General features: G+C 45.8%; 1 protein-coding gene across 4 annotated transcripts in view; it reads left to right on the forward strand.

Annotated features, from left to right (window-relative positions):
• CMC1 (C-X9-C motif containing 1) overlaps positions 1-16,698 on the forward strand; it is a 151,294-nt gene that overhangs the window by 49,778 nt on the left and 84,818 nt on the right. For all 4 annotated transcript variants that reach the window (XR_011556819.1, XR_011556818.1, XM_070727297.1 and 1 more), the window contains exon 2: positions 5,181-5,273. Coding sequence is in view for 2 of the 4 variants with exons in the window: in XM_070727297.1 (XP_070583398.1) it covers positions 5,181-5,273 (93 nt within the window). In the remaining 2 variants the exon portion in view is untranslated. The remainder of the gene's footprint in view (positions 1-5,180; positions 5,274-16,698) is intronic.

The following is a 16,698-nucleotide window of genomic DNA, read 5'->3' on the forward strand; positions in this document are numbered from 1 at the left end:
TCTATGAGGAACTCCTAACATGTCCCAAGCCAGATGAACCAGTGAAGACTCTCCACTCGACTGCCGCCATGCCTGGCGAAGCAGAGGAGGTCCTCCGGCCAGAGGACAAACGACTTGAGCAATGCTCAAAAGGAGTCTTCTTGCAGACTCATGGGCCTTTAAGAGTGCTGCAGCGGCATCCTTCTTTTCCAGAGCTATGCTCTTGTGGCTTCGTCAGCTCCAACCACACCTGCCTCCAGATGACTTACGGGGCCAACAGGATTTCAACAAAATCTTCGCAGCTGCCCAATATGTAGCAGATGCTACCCTCCAATCTTCCAGATTTGCAGCCAGGTCAGTAGCAGCCTCCACAACGGCCAGAAGACTTCTATGGCTCCGCCCTTGGCAGGCGGGAGTAAGACAGAAGTGGCAGTTAGCCATGGGTCCGCTGAAACGTGACCTCCTCTTCGGAGACCTTCTGGACCCTCTCCTTACAGAGACCACAGACAAGAAAAAGGTCTTGGGACCTACCACCAAGAAGGCCCCTAAACCGTAGCCCTTTCGGCGCACAGGGCGTCAACAGGATCAGGGCTTCGCATTTCAAAGGAGTCCAGGTCAGTATTCCCCTCGGTTTCGATCCCAATCTAGAACCACCAGGGGCAGCGGTTCCCGTTATCAGAGAGGATCCTCTTCTACCAGGGCTTCCAAAAGAGCCAGATGGTAAGTTTTCCTCCTTTCCCATAGGCGGTCGCCTAGCCTGGTTCTCTTCCGCCTGGCACCGTTCTTGTAAGGACCCCTGGGTCATTGACACTGTGGAAAGGGGCCCAAGGTTAGAGTTCATTTCACCTCCCCCTAACCGTTTTATTTCTTGTCCTTCTCCCAGTTCCCCTCCATCTCGTATCCGAATGGAGGAGGCTTTTTCTCATTTGTTGACTATTAGAGCTATTCAACCGGTCCCCTCTCTCCAGAGAGGTTTAGGCCTTCTCCCATCCTCTTCATGGTCCCTAAGACCTCTGGAGGCTGGAGAGCCATCTTAGATCTAAAAAAATTGAACCGGTTCATAAAATATAGGATTTTCAAAATGCATTCCTTATCTTCCATTTTTAGCAGCTCTACATCGGGGAGACTTTATGGTGTCTCTGGATCTCACGGAGGCCTTCCTCCATATCCCCATTGTCAAGGTCCATAGGAATTTTCTGCGCTTTGCCTTTCAAGGCAGGCATTTTCAGTATAGGGCCATGCCATTTGGGCTCTACTCAGCTCCCAGAGTCCTCACTAAACTCTTGGGATCCTTGGCGGCTCATATCCGGGCTTCTCCCATTCATATTTTATGTTATTTAGATGACATTTTAATTCATGGAAATTCCAGAACTGGGTGGCGGCAGACCTCTCTTTTACCATGTCGGTTCTACAGAATCATGGTTTCTCCATAAATCTTAAAAGGAGCCACCTTGATCCATCCACTTCCATTCTGCATCTGGGAACTATCATTAATTCTGAGTTATCCCAGGTTTTCCTCTCCACTGAGAGAAAACGCAGCTTTTTGGATCTCATTGCTCGCATCCTGCCCCAGCAATCTACCTCCATTGCCACCCTATCTTCCCTTTTGGGTAAAATGGTGTCATCTATTGGTATTGTCCCCTGGGCCTGTCTTCACGCCAGGGAACTACAGTGGCTTCTATTACCTTCCAGAGATCGGGCCACAGCAACTCGAATCGTCGCCATTCCACCGACGGTTCGCAGATCCCTCAAGTGGTGGACTTCTCCAGCCCTAGACAAGGGATCTCCCTTCCAGTGCCCCGACCAGTTGTAGTCTCCACAGATGCCAGCCTCTCGGGCTGGGGAGCCCACGCCCAGGGTCTTTTAGCTCAGGGCACATGGTCACTGGAGGAGGCTTCCAGGCCCATCAATTCCTAGAATTAAGAGCCGTGTCTCTAGCTCTAAAACAATTCCAATCTCACATCTCCAACCAGCATGTGCTGATTTTCACCGACAATATAGCCACCAAAAGCCATATTTGCAGACAGGGAGGCACAAGAGCCTCGGCCCTCAGGAGGGAGGCCCTGAAGTTAGGCCTTTGGGCAGAGAAGAATCTCCAGTCGCTTCTAGCCGACCACATCTCGGGGAGCCTCAACGTCCAAGCGGACTGGCTCTCGCGAGCGACCATAGATCCAGGCGAGTGGAATCTCCATCAGTCACTGTTCCACCAAATCTGCCTCAGGTTCGGCCATCCAGTATTGGATCTATTGGCGACCAAAGCCAATGCCCAGCTCCCTCACTTCATCTCCAGGTTCCCGTCTCCGGGAGCAGAGGCAATCACTGCTCTCAGGAGTCCTTGGCCTCCAGGTCTATTGTATGCCTTCCCTCCAATTCCAATTCTGCCAGACGTGATCAACAAAATCCTCCTGGAGAAGGCCCGAGTAATTCTGATTGCCCCTCACTGGCCTCGCAGGCCCTGGTTCGCGGACCTCCAACAATGTCCGTCCAGGACCCCTGGCGACTCCCCGTTTCGGAGGATATGTTGCGACAGGGGGCCTCCTTCCATCCAGACCCAGAGTGGTTCCACCTCACCGCCTGGTTATTATCCGGAGGGACTTAGACCTGCGAGGGTATGACCCGGACACAGTGGAAATCATCCTGAAGTCTAGAAGAGGGTCTACCAACCGGATCTACGACCATACTTGGTCCAAATTCCATCAGTGGTGCTTGCAGGAGGGCTTATCTCCCCTGTGTCTTCCCATCCACAGGATAATCACCTTCCTCATGAAAGGCTCCCACCAAGGCCTCTCTACCAGCACCATCCGCCGACACCTGGCCGCCATCTCTTCCGTCTTGGCGGGGCCTCGCAGGCAGCCCCTCCGCTCCCTTCCAGAAATCCAAGAATTTCTAAGAGGAGTGGCCAACCTCAGGCCTTCTAAGATCCACAGATATCTCACCTGGGACTTGCCACGGGTTCTCCACTCTCTTACTCAGGCACCTTACGAACCCCTGAACTCTGCGTCCCTCAGGTACCTATCCTGCAAGGTAGCATTCCTGGTGGCGATTACATCCGCCCGACGCATATCTGAGTTGGCAGCCCTTTCTATCAGACAGGACCTTTGTCAGTTTCACCAGGACAAGGTGGTTCTGCGACTGGACCCTACCTTTCTACCAAAGGTCAGTTCCATGTCCCACAGATCTCAGGATATCATATTACCTTCCTTCTGCCTCCAACGAGAGCATCCCCTGGCAACTAGATGGCACACTCTGGATCTCACTAGAGCGCTAAAGGTTTATATCCAACGCACAAGATCCATCCGGAGGTCTGAAGCACTCTTCATAGCCTACCATCCCAGATCCTTGGGATCCAGAGTGTCTTCTACAGTAATAGGTCGTTGGATCAGAGGGACCATCTCTAAGGCCTACGAGACAGCTTCCCTTTCCATTCCAAGGAATATTACAGCGCATTCCACCAGAAGTGCTGCCACATCTGCCGCTTGGGCGACTCAGGCTCCGTTGGTAGAAGTCTGCAAAGCAGCCACTTGGGCCTCGCCAAATTCCTTCATCAACGATTCGTACGCATCAGCGGACGCTGCCTTCGGCAGAAGAGTACTCCAATCCGTTATCTCTCACGATAGCAATGTACTCCCACCCTAGGGACCTATCTCTTGGGTATGTCCCATGTGACTGCTGGACCCACTCCTTCAGTACGGAGAATAGGCGTTGATTGCTTACCTGAACGCCTCTTCTCGTACGGTGAGTGGGTACAGCAGTCACTTCCCTCCCTTTGTGTGGTCTTCTTTACCTTCTATTCTATTTTCTTATAACACATGAGAGTTGAACATTAAAGAGCTTCACTACTGAGCCTAGTCTATGGATTCGCGAATTCTGGGGAAGGGGCGGATCCAGCAGTCTTTTTTAATACTAGGCTCAGTTCCAACGGATTGGACAGGAGCAACCCATGTGACTGCTGTACCCACTCACCGTACGAGAAGAGGCGTTCAGGTAAGCAATCAACGCCTATTCTATGTTTCTATGTTTCTCATTTCTCCTAGAGAATCATAATCTGCCATTTTTATTCTGTTTATTTAAAAGAGGGAGTACTTAGTATTAAATTAGAGCAAATGTTTACATGTTGGAGATAGCTTTATAGTCTTCCTGTTGTGGTGGTTTTCAGTTACTTCAGGTAATATGATAGATTTCTCTCTGGAAAGTTACTCTTAATCAGGAATAATCTGTTTTCTTCAATTCAATGCTGAATGAATGTTGACATTTTGATTTTATATGAGAGAGCCTTTAAGGCTGCTTTCATCAAGCAATGTCTTCTATATAGTAAGGAACTTCAATTCCTAGATTTTGAAGCAGCCAGACATAATTAATGGTCATCAAAAGAAGTTTTTTCTGGTCTCCTGCACAATAGGTTTAGAAACTAAAAGAGAGTTGTGGTTGTTGAGAATAGGAATAGGAATTGAATTGAATTCTTTATTGACCAAATATGATTGGACATACAAGTAATTTGTCTTTGGTACTTATGTTCTCAGTGTACATTAAAAAATGCATTAATCAAGAATAATAAAATACACCACTTAGTGATGTTCATGGGACACTAAATAAGCAATCAAATCATACTAGGAAACTAAGTTGCTGTCCTCACTTAATGTTTTTCTGCCTTCCCTTGAGTAATAGCTTCAGATATTATAATGCATGCTTCTGCCTGCATCAGATTAGTTAAAATAATGGAAAGGACCTGAGTAATGCCTTGCATTGTATTTAAATATATTAAAATAGTTATTTTTATATCATATTTTTAGTATAATATTTATTGACATAGTTCTGAGGACGCTATTATTTGTGAATAATCATGAGTGTAAATGATACAGGGATTAGTGTATTATAGTAGAATTTGACTGTTAAAATCAGATATTGCTTGCTGCTCAGATATAGTGAAAACAGGAATTGTGTAAAGATAAAAGGGGATTATACTAGCCAGTGGCCTTCGTGGATGTATTATTAACAAATATAGTGAGTAGTAAAATCTCAGTGAAACTTCTGAATTGCTAAATAAAAGTCATAAGAAATTAAAAATGGCTTAAAACTTTGTAATAGAAATTATGTTTATTTCTTGTTCAGAATTTTGGACTTCACATAATGCATCTAATTCTTTGAATTCAGCTGTGATTTTTGTCTAAGGTTGGAAATATTATGTATATTTTTTCTTTCAGGGGAACCAAAGCTCAGACATGTAGAAAAGGATATTTTGATTCCAAAAATAATGAAAGACAAAGCCAAGGAGCTGTGTTCTAAACAAGTGAAAGGTGAGAGGGAAATTCAACTATATATATCAAATCTAAGAATTTATGTGACCTGAATTTTAATTTTCTTCAGATTTATTGTCAGAACCTGAAGCAAGATACATTTGTATTTCTCTATCAGTGGAAGAGAGAAATGTCTTCTTTTGGCCTTCTTTTTGAACCATCATTGGTGGGAGGGAAATCAGATATTGGCAACAGATATACCTGATTGGCCGGTGAGGGGGGGATTCAACTGACAAAATAACCTGTGCTTACACTGGACAGTCACACTGTTTTTCCTACTCAATTATATACTGTCACCCAGTCTGGGAATCTGTGGATAGTTTTTTTCCATAGCTCCTGAAAGTATTGGAGCAGTTCTCTCTACTTGTTAGATGATGATTTTGGAAGTTGGGAAATGCAATCATCTGTCTATAACGATGAACCTGAAATACAGTGATCTCTGTTCTGACATACATTAATGGATAAATGCATTAGGAAAAAATAAATAAAAATAGCATTAGTCAACACTTTATAGTTTTGGGTTAGTTGAAATTATTCTTGAAATAGTATTGCATTTTACATTAAAACAGGACACAGATGGATAGTCTGGGACTGTAAAAGTTAATAATTTTGCATGCTTTAATAATTAGAAAAAATGATGTTTCTATTACAGGTAGAACATATGTTTGCTTGCAGAAGGCAAAGGAAAGAGCTGCTTTAGGTCAAATGTTTTGTTGTTGTTGTTGTTTGTTTTTGTTTATTTTTTAAGGAACAGTGTATGCTAATGGCCTAGCACAGGGATTGGGAAACCAAGGCTCGCAAGCCTCATGTGACTCTTTAACTCCTAGAGTGCGGCTCTTTTGCAAAAGCGAGTTTCTGGCACTGCGCATGTGTGGCCATTTAAATTTGCCAACCCCTGGTTTAAGCGAACACAATGAAAAGGAGGAGTAATTTATAGACTGTTAGATTAGGTAACAAAGGGGGGGGGGGAGAAGAGGTTGCGCAAGCCCTCTCGTTCCAGTTTCTCTGCAACAGCCAATCAGCGGAGACTTCCAAGCAAGCGGGAAGCGAAGCTTTGGAGGGGACAAGTTGAAAATGGTAGGAAAGAATTAACTCCTGTTGCTGCCTGATTGTGAGCCTGCAGTGAAACAAAAGTCTTAAAGTCGCGGGAAGTCACGGGATAATGGTCCCATTAACATGTTTTTCCCTAGAATTGCCTCCTTGCTCAGTGATCCTTAACACTGGTTTGTAAATAGCTTGCAGTAACGAGGCACGAGGACCTGCAGGCCGCTTGGTGGAGGGGGAGAGAAGCACTGAGGGGCTCCTCGGAATGCAAATAAACCATGCCCCTTTTTAGACCCAGCCAATAGTGCCTTCCCCACTTCCGCACTTCTCTCCCACCCCCGCTTTTGCTTCACCCCACGGTTTCCTCACAATTTCATCCAGGCCACCTTTTAAAAGGAGGCATCAAGAAGTGAAAGGCAAAAGGCGGCCTGGATGAAACTGTGAGGAAACCGCGGAGCAAAACGAAAGCCGGGGCAGGAGAGAAGCGCGGGGGTGAGGAAGGAACCATCAGCTGGGTCTAAAAAGGGGCATGGTTTGTTTGCATTCTGAGGAGCCCCTCAGCACTTCTCTACCCCACCAAGCAGCCTGCTGATCCTTGCACTGTTCCTCCCTCTCCCTTCCTGGTGAAACACCTGCCTGACCAACACATTGCCATCAGAAATTGTGAGGTTTCCGTTTGTAGTCTCCCACCTGCCAAGCGCTTTACAAGGGAGCTGAAATGCCTGCCCAGCATTGCAACAGAGATGCAAAGGGATTGGGATTGAAATGTTTTCCCCGAGGAGCCTTGGTTTCTTTGTTTTAACATTTGTGGTAAAGAGGCTTTAAAGCAGAGCCCCGGTTGAAGCCTTCATGAGTTTGGACTCACACCAGAGTCCACCCCCCCATCTCCCCTGCAATGGTGTCTCGCTTTGCCAAGGTTATAATCTGGTCACTTTGAAATACTTGTTTAATTCAATGGAACTGCAGTGCAATCCCAGGTAAATACCAATTCAGGTTTCTTTGAATTGAATGGGGGGGTCAGGTTGCCCCAGTGAGATGCGTATATTGTTTTACAACTTTCTGGTATTTGTACAATTAGGTATTTCATGGAATACAGTTCACATTATGCATTTGCATTATGATTTTTTTGTTCTTGTTGCATATCTAAATTATTGCAGAAGTCACTTGATTAAAGTAATAATTATTTCGGTTTGAAGTTGAGAACAAGGAAGATTTTTGTTCAATTTTGTGCCTGGCAAAATCAAGTTGTCTTAAAATAGCAAGAGTGTATTACATTTCATAGTTTCTGTACTTTTAGAAATCTCAAAATCTGAGTTTTTATCATTTTCATTTATGTGCATATGTGACTAGTTGTTTCTTCACAAATAGTTATAACACATTCCCATATCATACCTGCTAGTCAACTGATCTAGTGAGGCTGGTAGAATATATTTGTATTTTATTTTATAATTCTAGTATAATTTATTTCAGGACTGTTATTAAGGCTCAGAACAACGTTTCATTTTGCTTTCTTCAAGATCTGGTAGCCTTCTTTTTACTGTTCATAGGCCTTTAAAATTGCTTAGCCAGGGAAGTGAAATGAGGTACAGTGGCACCTCTACTTAAGAACTTAATTCGTTCTGTGACCAGGTTCTTAAGTAGAAAACTTTCTAAGTTGCAGCAATTTTTCCCATAAGAATCAATGTAAAAGCAAATAATGCGTGCAAACCCATTAGGAAAGAAATAAAAGCTTGGAATTTGGGTGGGAGGAGGAGGAGGAAGAAGAGGAGGAGGAGGGAGAGAGTTAGCCAAGAATCTGGAGGTCGAAGGACTTGGAATTTTCAACCTCCCTCTTCTGAAAGATCCAGCCAGAATTCAATAATACGAAGGTATGGAGGGAAATTTCCAGCATGGGAGACAGGAACATGGGGCTGAGATGAAAAAGCCAGAGGTAATTTATTTTCTGGAGTTGGGATGGGTGAGATGCCATTGAATTCCTGAAAATCCCTCTCCCCATGGGCCCCTGAAGTTACCTCTCTACACGGCAAAAATGAATAATGTAGTTCTCCCTTTCGCACAAGCATTTCACCCTCTAAGCAAATTGGGACATAGACAAAGTCCTCTGTTGCATCAAAAGAATTTCCCTGTGGAGAAATTTCAGCCCCCGCTGGCCCCCATTCCTCCTACTTCTCTGATTGCAGCTGGCCTGCCACTTTTCCAAGCTGGGAGTGGAGGGAGAGGTGATCATTTGCTCCAAATTAATCGGCAGTGGGATTATAGCCTCTCCAAAGGGATGGAGGAATGGGAGGAACCCAGACTGCTCTTTAAATTGCATAATGAGGGGGCTCTTGAGTTGGATGATGTGTCAAGACAGACAGAGGCAGAGATCCGGATTGGTCAAATGAGGCAATCAGGGCGGCCTGTGAAGAAATTTGTGGGAAAATTCAGAAAAGTTCCCTGCAATCTGAGAGAATGGCCAGAAAAACCTTTGGTCCATATTTTCAAAAATACCCTTGGCCCAGAATTGAGAGAGGCTTGTGAATTGTATGGGGGAGTCAGCTGGGCCATTCAAGACTGGTATGCCATGCCGGTCACTTTAGGTGATGTAATTCCTGCTGAGAAGGAACCTCTCCACCTCCATGCACCAAATGATTCTTTAAGATGCCGCCTTTTCCCTTGCCAGCTGGGCCCCTCTTGCTCAGGCACCATGAGGGGAATAAATTGCTATTGATGTGACCAGACTGGCCGTAAGGAGACTGACTGCTGGACGCACCTCTCTCCCACAAAACCTGAGCCAAGCCCAGTAGCGGAAAGAGGATCTGAAGGAGCCCCTCTGCAGGGTCGCTGGGCCTTTCAAACAGCAGAGCTGTGCCCTCCTGAGGATTTTACTGAGGGTGAAGAACCTATTCCTTCAGGAACCAGCCCCGATTGGAATGAGGAGCCTGGTGGAGAAGATGACCCAATGGTGAGTGAGCCCATCCCTCTGTTCCTCATTAAAGCAAGGATTAAAGTAATGACCATTGGGGAGGAGGAAGAAATACAGGGTATGATAGATACAGGGTGCTCGAGATGCCTTATCAGCAAAGCCATAGTGGAAAAGTTAAAAATCCAGACCAGGCCTTTAGTGAAACCCATCCGGTTCCAACAGTGGATGGCTCTCTAGTGGGCAGAGTTCCCGCTACGCTCCTGACTGAGTTAGTGGAGCTGTTGATAGGCCGACACCGTAAATTCCTGAGATTCATAGTCGCCCCCAAGATGTCAGAAGCAGTCATATTGGGTCTGGCCTGGCTCAATAAATGGACCCCCACCTTTCTTTGAGAGGGTGGATATCACAAGCTTTCCCTCCCCCTGGGCTCTAACTCTCTTCCAGAGACTGACAGGAGAAAACCCCCTCTCCGGGAGGAGCCAGACAGGTCCTTAACAGCATCTGCAATGAAGGAACAAACACTTCCAGATCTCCAGAGGGTGTCCCTGGAATACAGAGACTTGGGAAAAGTTTTCAATGAGGAAGATTGCAATGAACTGCCCCCTCACAGACCCACAGACTGTGCGATAGAATTTGAACCAGGGGCAACTCTCCCCAAACCTAGAATGTACGCAATATCATTGAAGGAATTGGGAGAGCTGAGAAAATACATAGACACCAACCTGAGAAGGGGATTCATCCAGCTTGCCAATTCCAGGACAGCAGAATGACGGAGGAGTTCGTCTGGTGGTCGATTACCGAAATTTGAACTATGTGTGCGTGCAGAACATGCATTGCCTCCCCCTTATCAAGGACCTATGTAATCATCTAGCCAAGGAGAAATATTTTACCAAACTGGATTTAAGGGAGGCTTACTACTGCAGAATAAAAGAAGGGGATGAGTGGAAAACTACTTTCAACTGCCCATTAGGGAGTTTCCAATTCTGAGTGATGCCATTTGGTCTGAAGGGAGCCCCTGCCATGTTCATGCAGTACATAAATGACGTTCTACACACCCACCTCTACAATGGGGTTCTCGTGTACTTAGATGACATCCTTATCTACGGCCAGAATCTCCCCGACCACGTCAAATTGGTGAGGCAAGTCTTGAAGAAACTTTTGGCTGCTAAGCTCTATGTAAAACTTTTCAAATGCGAATTTTACCAGATGTCAGTAGACTATTTGGGATACCGCTTATTAAACGAAGGCATAGAGATGGTCCCAGCCAAGAGGAAAGCTGTGCTTGATTGGCAAGTTCCCCGCACACGCAAACAATTAGAGTTTCTGAGGATTTGCAAATTTCTACTGGCAGTTCATTCCAGTTTTCGCTGAAGTTGCCTTGCCCCTTACTGAGTTACTAAAGGCCAGATCAGGCCCTACTAAACCCAGACTGTCTCAGCCAATCCTGCAACATCCTGACCCCGAGCGGAAGTTTGTGATCAGTCAGACTCCAGCGATGTAGCACTAGCTGCGGTATTATTACAAGACAATGTAAAGGAACAGTTGCTGCCTTGTGCATATCTTTCCAAGAAGCTAACCCCCACCGAGAGGAGGTGGGCTATTTGGGAGAAGGAAGCATTTACTGTACGTGTAGCACTGGGGATATGGAGGCAATTTCTAGAAGGTGGAGCAATTCCTTTCAAAGTGTGGACTGACCATAAAAAACTTGAAGACCCCTTGGAGGTTTTCTCCTAGGCAAGTACGATGGGCCCAATACTTCAGATGTTTCAATTTTATACTGAAACATATCCCAGCTGGGAAGAATCTCATTGCTGATGCTCTGTCACGAAAACCACAGTACAATAGCAAGAGACAGGAAGAATTACATCCGATCATCCTGAAATTAAGGAGAAAGCTGCACTTGTCCTCACCCGCAACCAGACCAGGAGACAGTTTCCACCAGGAAAGGGGGAATGGGGAGAACAAGTTGAAGTCAGCTTTGCCCACTGACCCATGGTTCAATGACCATAAAGAAATCCTAATACTGAGGGAAGGGATGGCTTGGAAGGGAACCAAGCTGTATGTGCCTGCCATCCTGTGATTAGGCATTCTCCAACGGAGTCATGACTCCAGACTAGGAGGCTACTTTGGGTTCCTGAAAACATTGCACCTGGCACAGAGACAGTTCTGGTAGACCAGAATGAGAGCAGAAGTAGAAGATTATGTGAAAAGTTGTGCCACCTGTGCCACCAGAAAGCATAGGCCAGGAAAACCTTTCAGATTGCTGCAGCAAGAAGCCAGCCCTACCAGGCCCTGGGAAGAAATAGTGATGGATTACATAGTGGAACTTCCTGAGAGCAAGGGCAACACTGTTATTTGGACTGTCATCGATTTATTCTCCAAACAAACCCATTTCATCGTTTGTTTGGGGCTACCCACAGCCAGACATTTGGCTAACTTATTCCTAAAACACATTTACAGATTGCATGGAGTACTCCGTAGAATCATATCAGATCGGGAGGTCCAATTCACTGCCAGATTTTGGAGAATTCGTCCGCACCATTGGTTCCACCCAAGGACTCAGTTCTGCATTCCATTCTTCCACAAATGGAGCAGCAAAGAGTGGAACAATACCTTAGATGTTATGTGAGTTACCAGAAGAACAATTGGGCTGAATTGCTGCCTTTCACAAAAGTAGCATACAATAATTCTGTACACAGCAGCACAGGACTAACTACTTTCCAGATTACCAGTGGTCAAGATTTCGTTCCCATGCCAGAATTACCTACAGAACCTCTCTAGTCCATCACGTTGGCAGAGTGGATGGAGAAGCTCAAGAGAGGATGGGAGGACACCAAGAAGTTGCTGGCAGAGGCAGCGCAAGCCTAAAACAAACAAGCAGATAAACACTGATCTCCCCAACCCCCTTTTAGAGTGGGAGATAAGGTTTTTCTGTCTACCAAATACATTCGATTAAAGCTGCCTAGCAAAAAGCTGGGTCCTAAATTGCCGGGTCCTTTCTCAATTGTGAAAGTAATCAACTCAGTCATGGCGCAGCTTGCATTGCCTAGAATCCTAGAGAGGATCCACCCTGTATTTCACTGCAGCCTGCTTAAGCCAGTGATCGGGTCCAACATTAGGCCACATGCACAGCCGCCCCCTTCCCCTGTAGTAATATAGAGGGAAGCCTACTATGAAGTGAAAAAAACATTGGATTCCCGCATTTTCTGGGGTAATTTACAGTACCTGATTCATTGGAAGGGGTGCCCTCTGTTGGAGGCTACCTGGGTAAAGAGTCGGGATTTCCAGGTTCATAGGTTAGTCAAGAAGTTCCATGAAAATTACCCGAAGAAGCCAAAGGGCCCCGGAAGAGGATGGAGGTAGGATGGTTTGGAAGTGGTACTAATCCCTATGCTTTATTCTATCATTCCAGGATATGGGTCTTCGTGGAAGGGAGTCCGCCTGTCAGACCCAAAATCATTATACTGAAGTTAGAGGTTTTGGCCTGACACAGTTAGCAACGATAGGGAAGCAGGAGGGATGAGAGAGAGAGAGAGAGAGATTGATACGACCACACATTCCTCTACACAGAGTCCAAGGTCAATTGAACTAATGAAGAAGCCAGTGAATCCCTGCACCGGATTGGTCCACATGATTGCACTTGTGGGTGTGGGGATATGAAACGAACCTTAACCTGGATGGGGAACTGAAGAGAATTTCAGTGTTGGAATGACGTGCAACAAATCCAAAATGGTGATGTTAATCGAACCTTGTGTGACAGCACAGGAGTGGAATGTGATTTATTTCTCAAATGTTATTTGGTTCTCTGACAGCTGTCTTCTGATTAGCTTAGACATGCAGATCTATATAACAGTACAATTATATGTATGTATGTATGTATGTATGTATGTATGTATGTATGTATGTATGTATGTATATAATCTCCAAAAACGTAAATATTACAAAACTCCCTCTATAGTGAAAGGTTTAGTCACCACTTAAAGTAGTCCTCCGAAATATTTTAGTATTCTTAAGACAAGTTCTAGAAAGGCTCATTAAAAACTTAGGTATGATTAGCAATAAGACAGTGATTAAAATATTTAAATAGCTAAAGTTAAATAGCACACAAAGTTTCAGTTTAGAAGGTTTAGAATACAATCATATATATACTATATTACTACTACATACTTCTACTATTATTATAGTACAAATTAGACCTTAGCCTGCCTTTTCAATTTACACAAATGATTTTGTTTATTTATAAAAATTATGTATCACGTCTGAAAGGACTCTACTTGTATCATTAATTAGTGGCAAAACTGTGCATGGTATAAATAGGTCAATTTCATTGCAAATATTATAAAATTATTTATATGAAATTAAATTTCCTTGTTTTCCCAGCATAGGTTCAATCTTTGATAATTTCTAAAATATCTTTCTAAAAATCGACAGCTTTATTTCCTGTGGCGCAAATTGCCCTCATACATACAAACTTCTATCTCTTATACTGGTTTTACCCTTGTATTAAATAGTTTAATTTCAAACTACACTGAAATCTGTTAAGAAAGCTATGGAATCCTGAATACAGGTGTTCCCATAACTGTGATACATTGTAAAATCTACAGTATTCAACTTTACACTTTCACATATGTGTTGTGATCATGTTATTTAGGTGTGAATAAAAAACAAACAAAGAGAATTCCCTTCCCATACATTTCTATTAATCTGATTGTTTTGATACAAACAGATACAAATCCAACATCTGAGAGAAAATTGAATAATAATATACAATATATATCTGAATGGACATCATCATCATCATGTGTGGTTGTGTGTGTGTGTATGTGTGCATGAACCTGTCAGGATCTGCTTCATTCAGAATTTAAGAAAGTAAAACTCGGAGCCCATTTTGAACTTCAAAGAGCACTTTTACTATATCAGAAGTGAATGCAGTGAAAGCAAAGCAGAGTCTGCTATTTTTTTCTCTCCTCCCCGACAGTAACTTTCTCTGTGGGCTCCTTCGGGGTAGGTCATGCCCCCCTTTATCATGTGGAATTCTCACTACCCTGGTATGCCGATCAATATCTGGGCTTCACCTCCTCAACCATGGCAATCCCAGGATCAAAGGGTTATCATCTCTGGGCCCATGATGAAATCTCTTGGTGGGCCCTGATCCCCGTTACTATGGGCTCAGTCTCATATTTGGCTGGTTTTACACTGACCCATCTAGCTGGCAAAAAGCAATGGGATCTTCCATGGGCAGGAGCTTTAGGCCTATTTTCACCACCATCTCTGGGCTAACTAGATTTCAGATGCAACCGGAGTCTAGAAAGGCCAGCATTTTCCCCTGGGCACCAGATGACGGGTCCCACAGTAGGATGGGAAGATAAAAAAGGACCCACTGGGAGGACTTACTGAAGCAACGTCATCTGTTCTCAATGCTCAGGAAAACCAGAGGTCCCAGCTCCTTCCCATTCAGGGGAGCAATCTCTGGCCTCTGGCCTTTGGTGTACCGCCTCCAGAGTTTTTGTGATGTGCTTGTCGATTTTCCTTTCACCAACAGGGGTCCCCCTTGGCACAGGTTTTGTGAAGCACTTAGCTGCCTGGTGCCTCTCCTTCCCTCATCTGAAAAAGTCAGGCATCTTTGGCTTGGCTTAGCAAGTTTCCTCGTTCTCTTGAAACTACGCTCTCCTTGTGGAGTGGAGTTTTTCTCCTGGTTTTGCCTCCCCTTTTCGTTGGCTGCTAACTTATACCAACACCTCAGTTCTTTAGGGGGCCCTCTTGCAACATAGTTTTGATAGATATCATCATTTAGGCCAGTGTTTCCCAACCTTTTTTGAGCCGTGGCACATTATTCATATTTTTAAAATCCTGGGGAACATTGAGCAGGGGGGAGGCTAAAAAAAAGTTTGGACAAAACAAATCTCTCTCTTCCTCCCTTTCGCTCTATTTATCCCTCCCTCTTTCTCTCTCTCTCTCTCTGTCTCTCTTGCTATCTCTCTCTTTCTCTTTCTCTCTTCCTCTCTTGCTATCTCTCTCTTTTTCTCTCTCTTGCTATATCTCTCTTTCTCTCTCTCTCTCTCTTGCTATCTCTATTTCTTTCTTTCTCTTTCTCTCTCTCTCTCTGCCTCTCTTGCTATCTCTCTCTTTTTCTCTCTCTTGCTATCTCGCTTTCTTTCTCTCTCTCTATCTTTCACTCTCTCTCTTTCTCTCTCGTTACACCAACAGCGGCATGGGGCAGTAGCCAGGGGTGGCGGCAGAGCAGTTGACTGCGAGCAGGAGCCCTGACGGCAGCAGCTGAATGTTTTGCTGGATGCCCTATATGCTGGCGCTGCGCTGGTCATGGCCGTGTGGCTGGCACCCCTGGCCCAGCCAGCGAGCCAGTGCCAACACCGCAGTGCCAGCATGTACGGCGTCCAGCAGCACGTCCAACCGCCACCATCGGTGCCTCCACCTTGGAGCTCCCTCTCGCCGCCGCCATCTCCCCTTGACTGCCTGGGGCCGCTGCAGCCGGCATCCTCCCGCTCCCACCGCCAGTGCTCTCCCGCTGGGCCCCAAAGGATATTGGTTGCCGTCCCCGCCAGGGAAACTCCAGCTGGGCGGGGCGCTACCAGTGCCTCCGCCATCTCCCGGCTACTACCTGGTGCCGCTGCTGATGGCGCCCTCCTGCTCTCGCTGCCGATGCCCTCTCGCCGGGCCCTAAAGGACACTTGCCGCCGACGCCAGGGAAGCTCCAGCTAGGTGGAGCGCTGCCAGTGCCTCCGACCTGAAGCTCCCACTCGCAGCTACCCCCGGCTACTGCCCGATGCCGCTGTTGCCGGCGCTGCCCTGCTGGGCCCCAAAGAAGGAAGGCAGGAAAAAGGAGGCGCGAAGAATGAAGCTCTCCTTTTTCCCGCCTTTCTTCTTTGGGGCCCAGCGGGAGAGCGCCAGCAACAGCAGCATTGGGCAGTAGATGGGGGTAGCTGCGAGTGGGAGCTCCAGGTCGGAGGTACTGGCACCGGCAGCGCCCCGCCCAGCAGGAGCTTCCCTAGGAGCTTCGCGGCACACCTGACCATGTCTTGCGGCACACTGGTTGGGAAACGCTGATTTAGGCAATCCGTGTAATACTCCATCAGGACCCCACCTGGATATCTGCTCACATAAGTTACCAACTCGCGGAATTCCTGTGGATACTCAGCCACCAATCTTCCTCCCTGTGCTAGGGTCTTAGTTTTGTTTCTAATCTTGTGTTTGGCCAGGGAATCCCCGAAACACAATTGGAGGGCTGCCATGAACGCATCATATAGTGTCATCACGGGGTCATTCACATTATGCAATCCAAGCATCCAATCGGCTGCCAACTCCTCCAAAGCTCTGACTAAAGCTCTCACTTTAGAAGATTCATTAGGGAACTCTTCTCCATAATCTTCCATGTACAGCCAAACATGGACGAGAAAGTTCTTAGCCCCTTGGGGTCTCCATTGTATGTCTGAGCCAATGGGGGAACATCAGGGATGC

This window comes from Erythrolamprus reginae, chromosome Z (genome assembly GCF_031021105.1).
Source record: "Erythrolamprus reginae isolate rEryReg1 chromosome Z, rEryReg1.hap1, whole genome shotgun sequence".
NCBI lineage: Eukaryota > Metazoa > Chordata > Lepidosauria > Squamata > Dipsadidae > Erythrolamprus > Erythrolamprus reginae.